The following is a 13,965-nucleotide window of genomic DNA, read 5'->3' on the forward strand; positions in this document are numbered from 1 at the left end:
GGGACTTCAGAGTCTTAACACGAGGCCCACTCCCTGCAGCGAGTAACAGGAGACTTAGAGCCCCTGCTCACAGTGCCCGGGACTGCTGACCACCGTCTCTCTCCGCAGGGCAAGGGACATAGGATGACCCCAGCCTGTCCCCTCTTACTATCTGTGATTCTGTCCCTGCGCCTGGCCGCCGCCTTCGACCCTGCCCCCAGCGCCTGCTCCGCCCTGGCCTCGGGCGTGCTCTACGGGGCCTTTTCACTGCAGGACCTCTTTCCCACCATCGCCTCAGGCTGCTCCTGGACCCTGGAGAACCCTGACCCCACCAAGTACTCCCTCTACCTGCGCTTCAACCGCCAGGAGCAGGTGTGCACTCACTTTGCCCCCCGTCTGCTGCCCCTGGACCACTACCTGGTCAACTTCACCTGCCTGCGGCCTAGCCCAGAGGAGGCGGGGGCCCAGGCCGAGGCAGAGGCAGGGCGGCCAGAGGAGGAGGAGGAGGCGGCAGCGGCGGGGCTGGAACTGTGCGGCGGCTCGGGCCCCTTCACCTTCCTGCACTTCGACAAGAACTTCGTGCAGCTGTGCCTGTCGGCAGAGCCCTCAGAGGCCCCGCGCCTGCTGGCGCCGGCCGCCCTGGCCTTCCGCTTCGTCGAGGTCTTGCTCATCAACAACAACAACTCCAGCCAGTTCACCTGTGGCGTGCTCTGCCGCTGGAGCGAAGAGTGCGGCCGCGCTGCCGGCAGGGCCTGTGGCTTCGCCCAGCCGGGCTGCAGCTGCCCCGGGGAGGCGGGGGCTGGTCCCGCCACCACCACGCCTCCAGGCCCTCCTGCTGCCCACACTCTGTCCAATGCCCTGGTGCCTGGGGGCCCGGCCCCACCTGCTGAGGCCGATTTGCATTCAGGGAGCAGCAATGACCTGTTTACGACTGAGATGAGATATGGTGAGTCTGGGCAGGGCCCTGGTGGGGTGGGTGTGTCCAGGGGGCTCTGAGGGTGCCCAAGAGTCTTGGCAGATCCTCAGGCCATTCGTGTGGTCCTTTGCCCCCAACCCCTCCATCTCCAGCTCTGTCCCGATGTTGGGGTCCCTGAAGTGGATCTGGGTTAGACCTTCCTCTTGAGGGGTTTGTAGTCTTGGTGGGGTAGTGGGGGACAGAGACCAGACAGTGCAGTGTGGCGAACCCAGGGAGAGGACTCCCCACCTTGGGCAATCAAGGAAGACTTCCTGAAGGAAGCGATACAGGAGCCGAGATCTGAAGGACAAGTGGAAGCCAGCCAAGCCAAAGAAGTGATGAGGGCATTCCAGGCAGAGGGAACAGTGCAAACAAAGGCCCCAAGCTGGGAGTGATTGTGGCAGGTTCTGGCACTGCAAGTTGACAAGTTTGCCTGGAGGCTGGAGAGTAGACAGGAGCAGGGATGTGTTCCTGTCCACATGGGTCAGTGATTTTTGGCAGTGGCCCCAGGGTCAGGGCAGAGGGAGGTGCAGAAGAATGTGCCTGGGTGAAGAGGCCCGGGCTTCGAGGCTGCCTTGGAGGGCTGGGCTGGCTCAGCTCCCAGCATCCCCTGTCTCCCCCTCTGGGCCCCTGTCTTCTGAGACCGAAGCTGCCAGCTGCTAGAGCTTCCTGCTGACTGGGCAAAAGCTCCGCGAGCCCTTGAGTCCTGCCTGCTCTTGCTCCCACCCCAGCTCCCTCACCACAGCCACCCTCTGCCTACCCTCCTTCTTGCAGTCCCTCATCTGGATCCTGTGTGTGGGCCGGTGACTGGCCAGGGGGCTTGGCAGGGAGTGGGCTGGGAGGGAGGCAGATCCAGGATACAGTCCCCAGCTCTGCTACTAAAAGGGAGTTCCCTTCCCTCTCTGGGCCTCAGTTTCTTTATTTGTGGTAACAGGTGTTGGCCTACCATCATGAGGATGTCATGCAGGGATGGAAGTCGCAAGAGGAATCTAGATCTGCCTGAGAGTATTTACAGGGAGACAAGGGGTTTTTGTGTGAGGGCCGCTAGGAGTATTGGAGTATGACCTTTCCCCACCCCTGCTTTGGAGGCCAGAGCCCTCGAGTTGGGCACTGCCTTTGACCGTTCCCTTGAGCGGATCCCATTTTGTTGGCATCAGTTTCCTCATCTGTAAAATGGGGAGATATCTCTGAATCAATTAGAGGGGCTAGTTGTCATGACAGTGGCGTCTCCCAATGCAGTGGGGGAGGGGAGGGGCTCCTCAGCCTCCCCCAGGAGACACCTGGCACCATGCCTATCCATGGCAAGTGCCCAGTGGCCTTGCTCTAGCCTCTCCACCTGGCAGTTTGGCCCTTAACATTGGTCGATGAAGCCGTCCGAGTGACAGCCAGGCCGTGGGCAGGTTACGGGCCCTGGAGGCTGGCCTGGGATTTAGTGCCTGCAGGAAGAAATTGAATTTCACTTCTTTGTCGAACATCGGCGGAGAGCGCCAGGCGTATATCAGGAGGTTTATTGGCTCTTCCTGCCTGGCGGCCACTGCCTATCACTCTGTGGGGGCCTCCCCCATTGTGCTCAGCAGAGGGCAGGCTCTTTTGTCTGGCTTTCCCTGTGGTCCATCGGCCCAGTGGTCCGCAGTGGACGAAGGAAGGCTCTGCCCTCATGGGCGGGCACCATCTGGGCAGGCTGCCATGTGGAGCACAGAGCCAGGAGCAGCCAGCTGGGCTTGGTGGAAGCCGGAAGCAGGAGTTGATTGGTAGTCAGGGTGTCTTTGGGGGTCAGAGAGGGCTGGTGATGGGAAGGCCACGAGGGTCCCCATCATCATCATAGCCTCTGCAGGGGCCCCTGGGACTGAGGATGGGTGGAGATTGGATGCTGACTGTGCCTGGGCATGAGGCCTGGTATCATCTCTGAGCAGGGAGCCCCAGGCTCCCAGCTGTTCCACGCCTGACCTCTGCTCATGCCCCTTGTCCTGCTTGGCGTGTTTTCAGGCTGCTCCATGGGGCTGCCTGCAGGGAGGGCCCTCGTGGGGCATTGCAGGGGGTGATATGGCATCAGTCATCCTAAGTGGGCTTGCACAGCACACTGGTGCCCAGATTTCCTTCCTCTCCCCTGGCAGGCAAGGCACTTTTCCTCTCTGCCATCTCTTCCCTCTGCCCAATCTCTTAGGGGCAAGAGACAATGGACATATGGCTCAGTCTCTTGTATGTGGCAAGGGGCGTCTGAGGGCCAGGCCATCATCAGGGCTCAGGGCACTTTGTGCCTGGTGGCAGCACCACCCCCTCCCCACTGGGCTGGCTGGACACATGTACCAGCTACAGGAGAACCGGTTCACACGTGGAAATGCCAGATTGAGAATAAGATCGGTGGAGAAGGGGAAGAGTAAGCCCCTCGTGCCAGCCCCCCTCTGCCAGGTGGCACAGCAGGGGAGCGATGCTTCCCTTCCCTGGGATGCCCTGAGTAGGATGAATGGCAAGGCCAGGTGGAGCGGGGCTGGGTCGATACTGGAAGAGCCATGAGGCCGGGAGCTGCTGGGCAGTGCCGGAGCGGAGTGCCTGGGCCTGCCTCAGAGCCGAGTGCATTTGACAAGAGGGTACAGGCGCCTGTTAATTTCACGCAAACTGCCTTTGATAGATCTCTTGTTATTTTTGGTGAGTTGAGCCATAAATTTGTGCCATCTTGCTGCCGCAATCTGTTAAGTGGGGAGAGAGGAAGAAAGAGAAGGCAGGCAGGAAGGAGCTCAGCGGATGCTGGCCGAGGCCGGGGCAGGAAACGGGTGGAAGAGGTAGTGGCTGCCACCCTGCAGTTCCTGCCCACTGACCCTCCAGTCCCGATGAGGCACTGGCCAGGAGGGATGGCTGCGCAGAGTGACACCCGGGGGAAGGTGGCTTTCGCTCTGGCAAGCCTCCCCGTCCTCTCCCACACCGCCCAGCCTCCTCAGAGACACTGTCCCATCCTTGGCTGGTTGCCGCTAACCCACCTCCCATCCTCCAGGCTCCGTTCCTGAGGCAAGAGTTCAGATCCCCACTCTGCCACTGCGGCTGTGTGACTTGGATGGGGGGCTGCCCTACGGGGGCCTCACTTCCCTGATCCAGCCCCCATACTCCCCATAGTGGCCCAGACTCTTGAGCCTGGCATTCTGGCCCCATCCCAGACCCAGCCGCACCCGCTATTCAACCTTCCCTCTGATTCTGTCCTGCCCTTGACTGGGGCTCCTCACTGGCCCCCGAACCCCTGCCTTTGCTTGGGCTGTCCCTCTCACCTGGAATGCCCTTTGCCCTTAGTTATCCAGAACTTCCCATTCTTCTCAGTGCTGCTCAAACCCTATTTTCTTCTAGGAAACTAGTACTACTTTCCCAACCTAGTCCTTGATTGGTCTCTCTCCTCCCAGCACTCAGGCCCTGCTGTCCTCTTTTCACCAGTCTTGTCTGCTGGAAGTGCAGCCTTACCTGCTTGCAGGGGGGCGGGGGGTGCTCAGACATTGGGGAGGCCAGGCTTCTCTCAGGGCGGGAGTGGGAGGGTGATACATTTCCTAGAAGGTCCTTCCAACCCAGATCCGGGCTGCTGGAGCTCTGTGTGCTCCATCACAGGATGGGGAGTTGGGCCCAGATTCCTGAGACATCTCAGCAGCACAGAGTCCCAGGCCACCCCTCACACACATCTTCATGTCTATTGGAGTGGAGTTTGTGCCAGGCCTTGGGTCGGCTCTGGGTAAATGAACCCCAAGGTGAACTAGACACACCTTCTGCCCTCTGATGGGTGAGGGTGACCACTAGTGTACAGTGGTCAAGGCCACAGGCCAATGTCGCCCAGCCCTGGGTTCAGTTCCCAACCCCACCACTGACTAGCTGTGTGACTATGGGAAAATTCCTTCACCTCCACTTTATCACCTGTAAAATGGGGCTGCTAGAGCTATTCATAGAGTAATAGGAAGATTAAGCAAGAGAATATGGGTCAGTACTTAGCACGGTGCCTGGCAGGTGCTAAATCCCTAATAAATTGTTGCATGTTGTCATAATTTTAATGCAGTGGGCATTAAATGTGTCAGATGTCGAGGGAGGAGGAAGAGGAGGGGATTTTAACACGAAGGGGTGGGGAGGCAATCTAAAGAAGGTGATTCTGAGTTGGGTTTTGAGGATTAAATAAGAATTCATTAGCCCATGAAATTTTTTTTTAATTGAACCGCTTCTGAAATTTGATATATTTGGAAGAAATTTCATATCATAAATGGAAAAAGAGTATCAGTTATTTGAAATAGAAAATAACAGGAGAGACAACCATAGTGAAAACAAAACGACATTAGTAAATTCTAGCTAGATGCTCGTCTCTCCTCTCAGTTTGTTAGAGAAATGAGCACGTGCTGGGGATGTGTTAAGGCTCAGACGGTACAGAGACTTTATCTTGCATGCATTTGGAAGGATTAAAAAAAGTAGAGCAACCATATAATTTATCATCTAAACGGGGACATTTTTGAGGTTTTATTTTATTTATTTATTTATTTTTTATTCATTTATGATAGTCACAGAGAGAGAGAGAGAGAGGCAGAGACATAGGCAGAGGGAGAAGCAGGCTCCATGCACCGGGAGCCTGATGTGGGATTCGATCCTGGATCTCCAGGATCGCGCCCTGGGCCAAAGGCAGGCGCCAAACCGCTGCGCCACCCAGGGATCCCATTTTTGAGGTTTTAAAGCAGGGGAAGGGATCCTATTAATTACATCAGGGCAGGCACAAACTAGACTACCCCAGGCAGATTGGCAGGAAGTCGTCCTGATTAAGAGAGACTTGGAAGGGGGAACTGCCTTAGTCCATGATCCAGGGTTATTTAATGGCATGTTTGTGAGCCACCTCAAATCATTTCTTACCACTTACTTTGGGAAACCCCGCAGGAGGAAGCAGCCCATGCAAGGACATGGAGGTGTGAGCATGTGAGTGAGTACAGGGAGATCTAGTAGACTGGTGTTACTGGGCAGTAGCCTTGGTGGTGGGAGATGGGGCCAAGGCTCTGACTGCCATCCCCAGACACTGGGACCCTGCCCCATTGGCCAAAGGACTTAAGGCAGCAGGAGGTTGGGTGTGGAGGAGGCCCAATGAGTCAGATGTGATCCTGCTGTCCAGGAGCTCCTGGCCGCGTGGGGGAGGTCACAGGGACCCAGCTTGCTCTGTTGAGAGGCTGGGCAGATAGGCCAGCAGCTTGGGGGAGGACGTCATTGGAGGGGAACTGGCATTCTGGCTGGGTACCTGGTCCCCTAGGGATACCCTGTTGCATTGGACTGGAGATAGAGCTTGGGAGGTTCAAAGCCATCTCCCTGTGCCCCTGCCCCCTGGCATTCTGATACACTGCTAGGGGTGGGAAGCCATGGAGGCGCACGACAGAGCCATGTTTTAAGGGGATCTGTTGGTGCCTACTCAGGGCTCCGGGGCCAGCTTCAGGGAGGATGTAGAGAGCCCTGGGAGGGATGACTGCTTTGTAAATCGCACTGCTCTCCCCGTGGAAGTGATGATTACCGTGGTTATTTTTAACACATTCATGACAAAGGACACCGAGGGGGCTGCACTTTGTGGAGTTTGGGGGCAGGGTCTACAAAGCGTGGCATAGCAGGTTTCTGCAGTCCTGTTTATTTTTTTTATTTTTTATTTTTTAAAGATTTTATTTATTTATTCATGAGCGAAACAGAGAGAGAGAGAGGCAGAGACACAGGCAGAGGGAGCAGCAGGCTCCATTCAGGGAGCCTGAAGTGGGACTTGATCCCGGGTCTCCAAGATCACACCCTGGGCTGCAGGCGGCGCTAAGCTGCTGCACCACTGGGGCTGCCCTGCAGTCCTGTTTAGATGGCAGAGGGCCTGTGCCCACCCTGCCTGCCAATGCCAGGGGGGAACCAGAGTGGCCCCTGTGTGATTGGGGTAGAGGAACCCTCAGGGATATCTGGTCCATGTCTGCTGAATGCCTGTCTTCTGTCTAGATGCTCAGAGCTAGGCCCTCTGTACAAGAGAGGATTGAGATCCTCACACAGTGCCCACAAGACGGACGAGCCCAGGATACTCATAGCTGCAGAGGGAGGCAGCCTAGGGTCTCAGCCACAGAAGAGACCAGTATAGCCAAACTCCTGGCTAGTCAGCCTAGGAAGGCTTCCTGGAGGAGGAAGCATTTAACATGTAGAAGGTGGGCAGATTGAGGTGGAGGAGGGGCATTCCAAGGGAGAGGAAACACCAATGGCAGAGAGGAAAGTGTGTTGATAACAAGAAGGAGGTGGCACTCCCTTTGTATGGAGAGCTTATCATATTCAGGCGGTCCATATCTTGTTTCACTTCATTCTAAACCTGTGGTAGGATGTATCATTTTTATTTTCAGTTGAAGATTTTTAAGCTCAGAGAGGTTGGGCAGCTTGCCCAGGGGCACACAGCAAGACTGTGGCAGAATTGGGAATCACATCTGCATATGTCTGGCCCTTAAATCTCCGTCCCTCCCGCTGGCCCACATGACCTTGGAGTGTGCTTAGCTGCCTGGTGGGAAGAGGAAACAGGACTGGAGAGGTCAACAGGGGCCCGCGCATGCCAGGCTCAGAGGTTTGCACGGGTAGCAGTGGGGAGCCACTGAAAGTTCCTTAGCAGGGGAGTGTGTGTGGCTTCAGCTGGGCTCCCAGAGGATCATGCTGGAGGCTACAGAAGAGAATCAGGCTCATGGGTGGGGAGTGAGGAGTGGGTGTGCAAAGGAACAATTAGATGGTGGTGTGAAAACAGAATAACACTAGCAAGCGTGTGGAGCTTTGGGGGGATAAAATGACTGCAGGTCCCGTGGGAATTAAGAAAGGTGTCTCTGAGGAGGTCTAAGTTGGACTGTGTTTTGTTAGAGCCCATGCAGTTCAGTGGAGCGAGCGTGGCCTCTGGAGGAGTCTGGCAGGCCGGGTTCAAGTGCTGCTCAGCCCTTCCCCAGGATGAGGCCTCGGGGCCTCCGTCCTCATTAGTAACGGGGGAGAACCCACCCTCGTGAGGATGAGATGAGGGGACATAGAGTGCCTGGTGACTGGCAAGCAGAGGTGGAGCAGTAAGCGTTACCTTATTCCCAACAGAACAGAAAGGTTACGAGGTCATCGGGTTGAGCAGGGAAGTGAGTCCCAGGCAGCAGGTGGGTCCTGCCCACTGCGGGCTCCCAGGGGGGGAAAGCCGATAGGCTGCAGGACGGTGAGCGGCCGAACCCCGGGTCCTCCAAGCTCGGGAGTTCTGGGGGCACTCGCACCCCTTCCTGGACCCCTTCTTGCCCTGTTGGATCAGCGGCCTCCTAGATTCCCCCAGCTGTGGGCCTTCACGTGGGATGTGCTGAGTACGTGTGGTTTCCATAGGTGACTCCTCTGGTCCTACCTGTGTTCCTCACACTCAGGTCGAACTGGCTTTCACATGTTGGGACGAGGGGGACGTAAATTGCTGGCTTCCCTTCTGAGGGCAGTGGGGTGAGGGCGGAAGGGAGGACAGTCAGTGTAGGCCCCAGCTACCTAACCCTCACCTTCACCCTCCCCTCTTGGGCCCAGCCCAGGAGGCCAGGAGGGGGACTCCAGAGCTGGGCCTGGGACACATTCTGATTTTCAAATGGGGGTGGATTCTAGAAGCCACCGCCATCACCTCTGGTTATATCATGGGACTGGCCAGCAAAGGGTTGATGCACAGTTTGTAGAGGCTTTGGAGGCCCTGGGAAGTAGTGGGAGTCCTGGCGGGAGGGTCAGACCGCTCTCTCAACACTTCTGTGTTTGCTGGCTGTCTTGGATGCCAGGCCGGTGGATGGTGGCTGCCACAGACAGACACAATGATGATCAAGATGCCAAAGGAGGAGCTGGATGAGGGGATTCTCAGCTGGATTTGTGATAGGTCAAGCAGTATCTGCAGAACATTTACTAGGAAATGGGTGTCAGGATTGAGGCTGGTCTCGGTGGAGGACTGCTGGGCGGAGCTGATACTCCAGATTTACAAGGGATCACTTCCAGTGACCCCTGTGGGGTGACAGGGGCAGCTAGGAGCAGTACGTTCCTTGGTCATCCCAGGTAGGAGCTTTCTAGGTGAAAAAGGTGGGGGAAAAGCAGGTAGAGATTTGAGAAGAAATGGCGGTCCTATTCTGAATTTTGGGGGCCCCTCATCAGGAGACCTGTTCAGAAGGCAGGAGGCTACACAGGAGCAAAGCCCAGAGTGGGTGCAGGGGGTAATGACTCGGGAACAGACATTCAGAGGGGCTAAATCAAACCTTGGGCTGGGGGTACAGGGGGTGCAGTGAGTGCAGTGGAAGCCCAATGAAGCGTGGATGCCTGATGTGGGAAGCAGCAGCAAGACAGACCAGCCCAGTCAAGGAGACTGGGACAGAAGAGCCAGACAGGTAGGAGGAAACCAGGAGATTTGGGGAGGGGAGTGTTTTAAGGCAGGAAGAGTCAGCAGGGCCCCATACTGCCGAGGGGTCAAGCGGGGCGAAGCTGAAAGCGTCCATAGGATTTAGCAATGAGGGTGTTGATGACTTTGTCGAGAACAGTTTCAGCAGAAAGATGTGGTCAGAAGCCAGACTGCAGTGGATTACCAGGCGAGATGACATTTGAGCCAGGATGTGAGTGGCAGGTGAAAAACTAGAGTGCCAGCTGTGGACTACTTACTGATGGGGAAGAGGAGCTGGAGGGCAGTAGCTGGAGGAAGGAGAGTCAAAGAAGGGCTCCCCCCAGAATGGAGGTCCATTCTTGAGCTTCCATGAGACAACGGTGCTGACCAAATGCCAAGCCAGAGGGTAATGGATGGTGTGCTCCTGGAGGGTGTGAGGGGTAGACGCAGGACCAGGCCAGGGTTGGGGGCGGGGTGGGATGTGTGGCCTTTGTAAAAAGGACTGCAGGGAATTTGGGAATTAGAGGGATAGGGCAAGAAGTCAGGGGCAAGGTGGTGGGCACTTCTATGACACAGTGTCTGCTTTCTTTGTAAAGGAGTTCCTTGCAGAGAGAGAGGGGGCAGAGATGAGCTCAAGGAGAGAGGTCAAGGTCTGGCACAGTCCAGGTGGGGAACGGGGAAGGTGGGGAGCCGGGGAGCGCTGCTGAGAAGCCCCAGGCACCCAGCGGATATGCAGCCCTGAATCTGTCCTGGTGCCAGTTGGCACAGCTGTGGATTTCTTCAGCAGCCTGGGGGTGGGCGTGGAGAAGGCGGCTTGTCACAAGGCTCCAGGGCTGGGGACTGGCTAAGCGGGTGTGGTGGAAGTGCTGGGTGAGGGGATTCAGGAGTGGGCAAGTGGGGCATGGACACCTTCTCTGTGGAGGTGGGGCCCAAAGTGAGGCCAGGAGGGATCGCAGATGCTATATGAAGGGAGGAGGCCCGGGGGGCTGCAGGGTGGAAGTGAGGATGCAAAAGAGGTGCAGGTTGTGAGGGGAGGGGAGATGGTAAAGATAAGCCAGATAGTTTCTGCCTTCTGAGTCTTCACCACATGCCACGTAGGGTGCTAAGGGCTTCATGACCTCCTCTCAGGGAGTCCTCCAGTCAGCCCTCAAAGTAGGGGGTATTCCGAGTACTGTTGTACAGAGGTGAAACCAGAATCAGAGAGGCAAAGACACTTGCCTAAGGTCACACAGCTTGGTCAGTGTCCATGCCCCTTTTGGGATCCAGGGTTGTCTGACTCCAAAGTTGTTCTGGGGAGGAGGGGGACTGGTGGTCCAGGTTTCTGAGGTGGTGAAGTTTTGGGGAGGCTGTCAATTGAGTTCTGGGACTAGTGGCTGAAATAGAGGGAAGGGCCCCAGTGTTGATGAGACCGGAAGCTGGGCTGAGTGGCGCTTCAGGGTCTCCTGCACAGCGGGTTTACTCAAGGGGGCCCTCTTGGCACCTGGTCCGAGAGAGCTTTCTCTCAGACGCAGGGCCTGGACTGGGCAGCAGGGGGCAGGAAGAGCATAGCCCTCTTGGGTTCCTTCAAATGCAGTACCTGGCTTTCAGACATAGAAGAGGGCCTGGGCTGGGTCCTGTCCCAAATGCTGTTCCCATCTGCCCAGCAGCCTCTGCATGGGCTGGATCTTTCCCCTCTGGGCTTGCATCGGCCCCCTTCCGTGCTACCTTGTCTGTGGGAGAGGGCCTGGATGAGCTCATGTCTGAGCAGGAGGGGCCAGCTTTGGAGAATGGGAGCTCCCAGCCCCTTCTCGAGCACGGGTGGTGCTTCCAAGGCCTAGACCAGACACATAAATCAGGGTGGTCAGCTGAGAGCCTGGTGAGGCTGGGGCCGAGGCGGCGGCGGCCTCCAGGAGCACCTCCTGCTCTCCCAGCCACAGGGGCTGTGGGGAGGAGGGTCTGCAGGTTGTAGGCCCTTGGTCTACAGAGGAGCAGCATTCTGACCTGTGCCTCCAGGTCACAGTCCAGTGCTGCCTGGGGAGCAGAATCCAGGCCTGAAACACAGCCCATGGCTTGGCATGAATTATGTCCCAGAGGCAGGCTGGGAGGTGGTCTGTTTGTCAGCCTTAGGACTCAGACCCCTGAGAGGAAGGAGCCAGGGCCTCAGGCCCGCCAAGCTGTGTGCTCTTGGACAAGTCACTTCCTCTCTCTGGTGTTCAGTGTCCTCATGTTTAAACAGAGATGATGGTCCCTGAGGATTAAAGGAGTAGGTGTGGATCGCACATGACCCAGAAGCCTCCCAGAGCTCGTTGACATGAGTGGCCAGCCACTCCTCTCCAGTCTGCCTCAGTCTACCTGAGGCAAGAGGAGAAGACAGTCCTAAGGCTGTGGCCGAGTCCTGTGTGGCCTTCTGAGCCTCAGTTTCCTTATCTGTGAAATGGAGGTGGGGGGGCAGAGGAAAGGCCTTGATGCCTTCTCAGCATCGCCTGCAGTTGGTTCTGGACCCTCAGGCTGAGGGCGAGCAAGGCTGTCCTCTCTGCGCCACTCTGGCAGGACAGAGCTGGACTTTGCTGAGCCCCTGCCACCACTTCCGTGTTCCAGGTGAGGAGCCGGAAGAGGAACCGAAGGTGAAAACCCAGTGGCCAAGGTCTGCAGATGAGCCTGGGCTGTACATGGCGCAGACAGGTAACTCGGGCCCGCCTCCCTCCTTCTGCGGCGGGGGCCCGACTGTGTGGTGTCTGGTGGCATGTGTGCTTGGCGTGTGCCCGTCCGTGTCTGTGTCCTAGAGCTCAGTCACATCTCTTCCACGTGAGGCCTGTGGGCAGGGCCGGGTGGCCTCGTCAAGAGCCTGTCACTTGGGGTCAGGGTAGGAGGATCCCTATGAGGCTGAGTGCTTGGGAGGTGCCCCCTGCCGCCGACGCTGTCCCTCTCTCGTAGGCGACCCGGCGGCTGAGGAGTGGTCCCCGTGGAGCGTGTGTTCCCTGACGTGTGGGCAGGGTCTGCAGGTGCGGACCCGCTCCTGCGTGTCCTCCCCCTATGGGACCCTGTGCAGCGGGCCCCTGCGGGAGACCCGGCCCTGCAACAATTCAGCCACCTGCCCAGGTATGCCCATCCTCCCGCCTGGTCTGCCTGCAGGGTTAGGTCCTGCCTGGGACTTGGGCAGGTTAATCTTCCAAAGATGGTTGGTTGCCTCCTTTTTTTTTTTTTTTTTTTTTTTATTCAGCAAACTTGACTGTCCCCTACACCATGCCCAGCCCCACAAAGGGCACTGGGGACGCAGATGAATCAGGCCAGGGCCCACACCAGGGGGCTCACTTCTAGTCCCACTCTCCTGATGCCTGTGTCCCGGTAACCAAGGCTCATCTTTTGACCCTCATTGCCCCCTCTGTTCCCTACGCTCTGGCCATACCAGCACCTCTTGCACTTTTCCAGGTCCCTGCATTTGCTTATTCCCATCCTATACCGCACCCCCCCACACTACTTCTACCTTGGCTGTTGCTGTTCAGCCTGCCCTTTGAGATGGAAGACAAATGCCATTTTTTTCTTGAATGAAACCTTGCCTGACCATCCCTGCCCTCCTCTGGCGCCCCATCCCGGTCCCCTGGGAACCTCCTCAGTCCAGCATGGAGTGTTGAGAATTTGCATGTGCCTGCCTGGGACAGGTGGTCTGCCATGGGACGGGGGCGGGGCCGGGGGGGCAGCTTCAGCCAGTCCCGCTCCTTGTTCACTGAGGGAGTGAAGCGGTGCCCAGGCCATGCCCAACTCCTGGCTGTGGATTTAGAGTAGGGCTACCCAGGAAGGGGTCTCGGCACTTGGGGGTGTGGCAAGAGCTTACAGAAGGCTGGGGGAAAGCTGTGTTCCAGAGTGTGAGCTCTGTGTGTCAGTGTCCATGTAGAGGTTCATGTCTCTTTGTGTGTCCACGCGCTTGGGGTCGGGAGGGGCACCACTCCTGCCCCAGCCCTGTCGTGTTGGATTTGTGCTTTGGGGTTGGGGATCCGGAGGGTTGGGGTGGGAATAGGCTGGGGCGGATCTTGAGCCCTTTCCTGGGCTTTCCTGTGCCCCCAGGAGAGGAGGAGCCCTGGCTCCCCTCCTGGGCCTGTCCTAGTCTCCCTGTCCTGGTGTCCACAGGAGGTATCCTGTGGGAGTTGGAACTAGAAGCCTGTGTCTTCCACATCCCCCCAAAGGGCGGAGTCCTGGGGCCCAATGCAGAGCCAATGAGGAGCGGTCGCAGAGCTGCCGGGGCTCCTGATTGGTGGGCGGATGGGCAGTGGGCGGGGCCAAGGTGCCGCCCAGCCACCGGCCACGTGCTTCCTTGCAGTGCACGGCGTGTGGGAGGAGTGGGGGTCCTGGAGCCTGTGCTCCCGCAGCTGCGGGCGGGGGTCCCGGAGCCGGATGCGGACCTGCGTGCCCCCCCAGCACGGCGGCAAGGCCTGCGAGGGTCCCGAGCTGCAGACTAAGCTCTGCAGTATGGCCGCTTGCCCGGGTCAGTAGCGCCCGTGGGCTTCCAGGCGGGCGCTGCCCAGCCGGGTGGGGGTCGGGAGAGCCAGGGGAGGCAGTCAGGTCCGGTGCCCTGCCCCTGGGGGCCCATAGACTTGACCAAGCATGGGGAGACTGGTGAAGTGTACCTGCCCGCGTGGGAGGTGAGGTGGCCCCGCCCAGACTTGGCGTTGGCACTCTGTAACCCCATCCAAAGAAGACTGCCCCTTCCCCTAAG

General features: G+C 57.8%; 1 protein-coding gene across 19 annotated transcripts in view; it reads left to right on the forward strand.

Annotated features, from left to right (window-relative positions):
• Positions 1-13,965, forward strand: part of ADGRB2 (adhesion G protein-coupled receptor B2) — a 36,042-nt gene that overhangs the window by 6,801 nt on the left and 15,276 nt on the right. For 13 of the 19 annotated variants that reach the window (XM_077898736.1, XM_077898741.1, XM_077898738.1 and 10 more), the window contains exons 2-5: positions 109-925; positions 11,853-11,936; positions 12,189-12,353; positions 13,570-13,734. In XM_077898736.1, coding sequence (XP_077754862.1) covers positions 124-925; positions 11,853-11,936; positions 12,189-12,353; positions 13,570-13,734 — 1,216 coding nt within the window. In that variant the 5' untranslated portion in view covers positions 109-123. The remainder of the gene's footprint in view (positions 1-108; positions 926-11,852; positions 11,937-12,188; positions 12,354-13,569; positions 13,735-13,965) is intronic. The other 6 variants (XM_077898746.1, XM_077898749.1, XM_077898750.1 and 3 more) reach the window with 3 other exon arrangements.

Source organism: Canis aureus, chromosome 5 (genome assembly GCF_053574225.1).
Source record: "Canis aureus isolate CA01 chromosome 5, VMU_Caureus_v.1.0, whole genome shotgun sequence".
In the NCBI taxonomy this organism is placed as follows: Eukaryota; Metazoa; Chordata; class Mammalia; order Carnivora; family Canidae; genus Canis; species Canis aureus.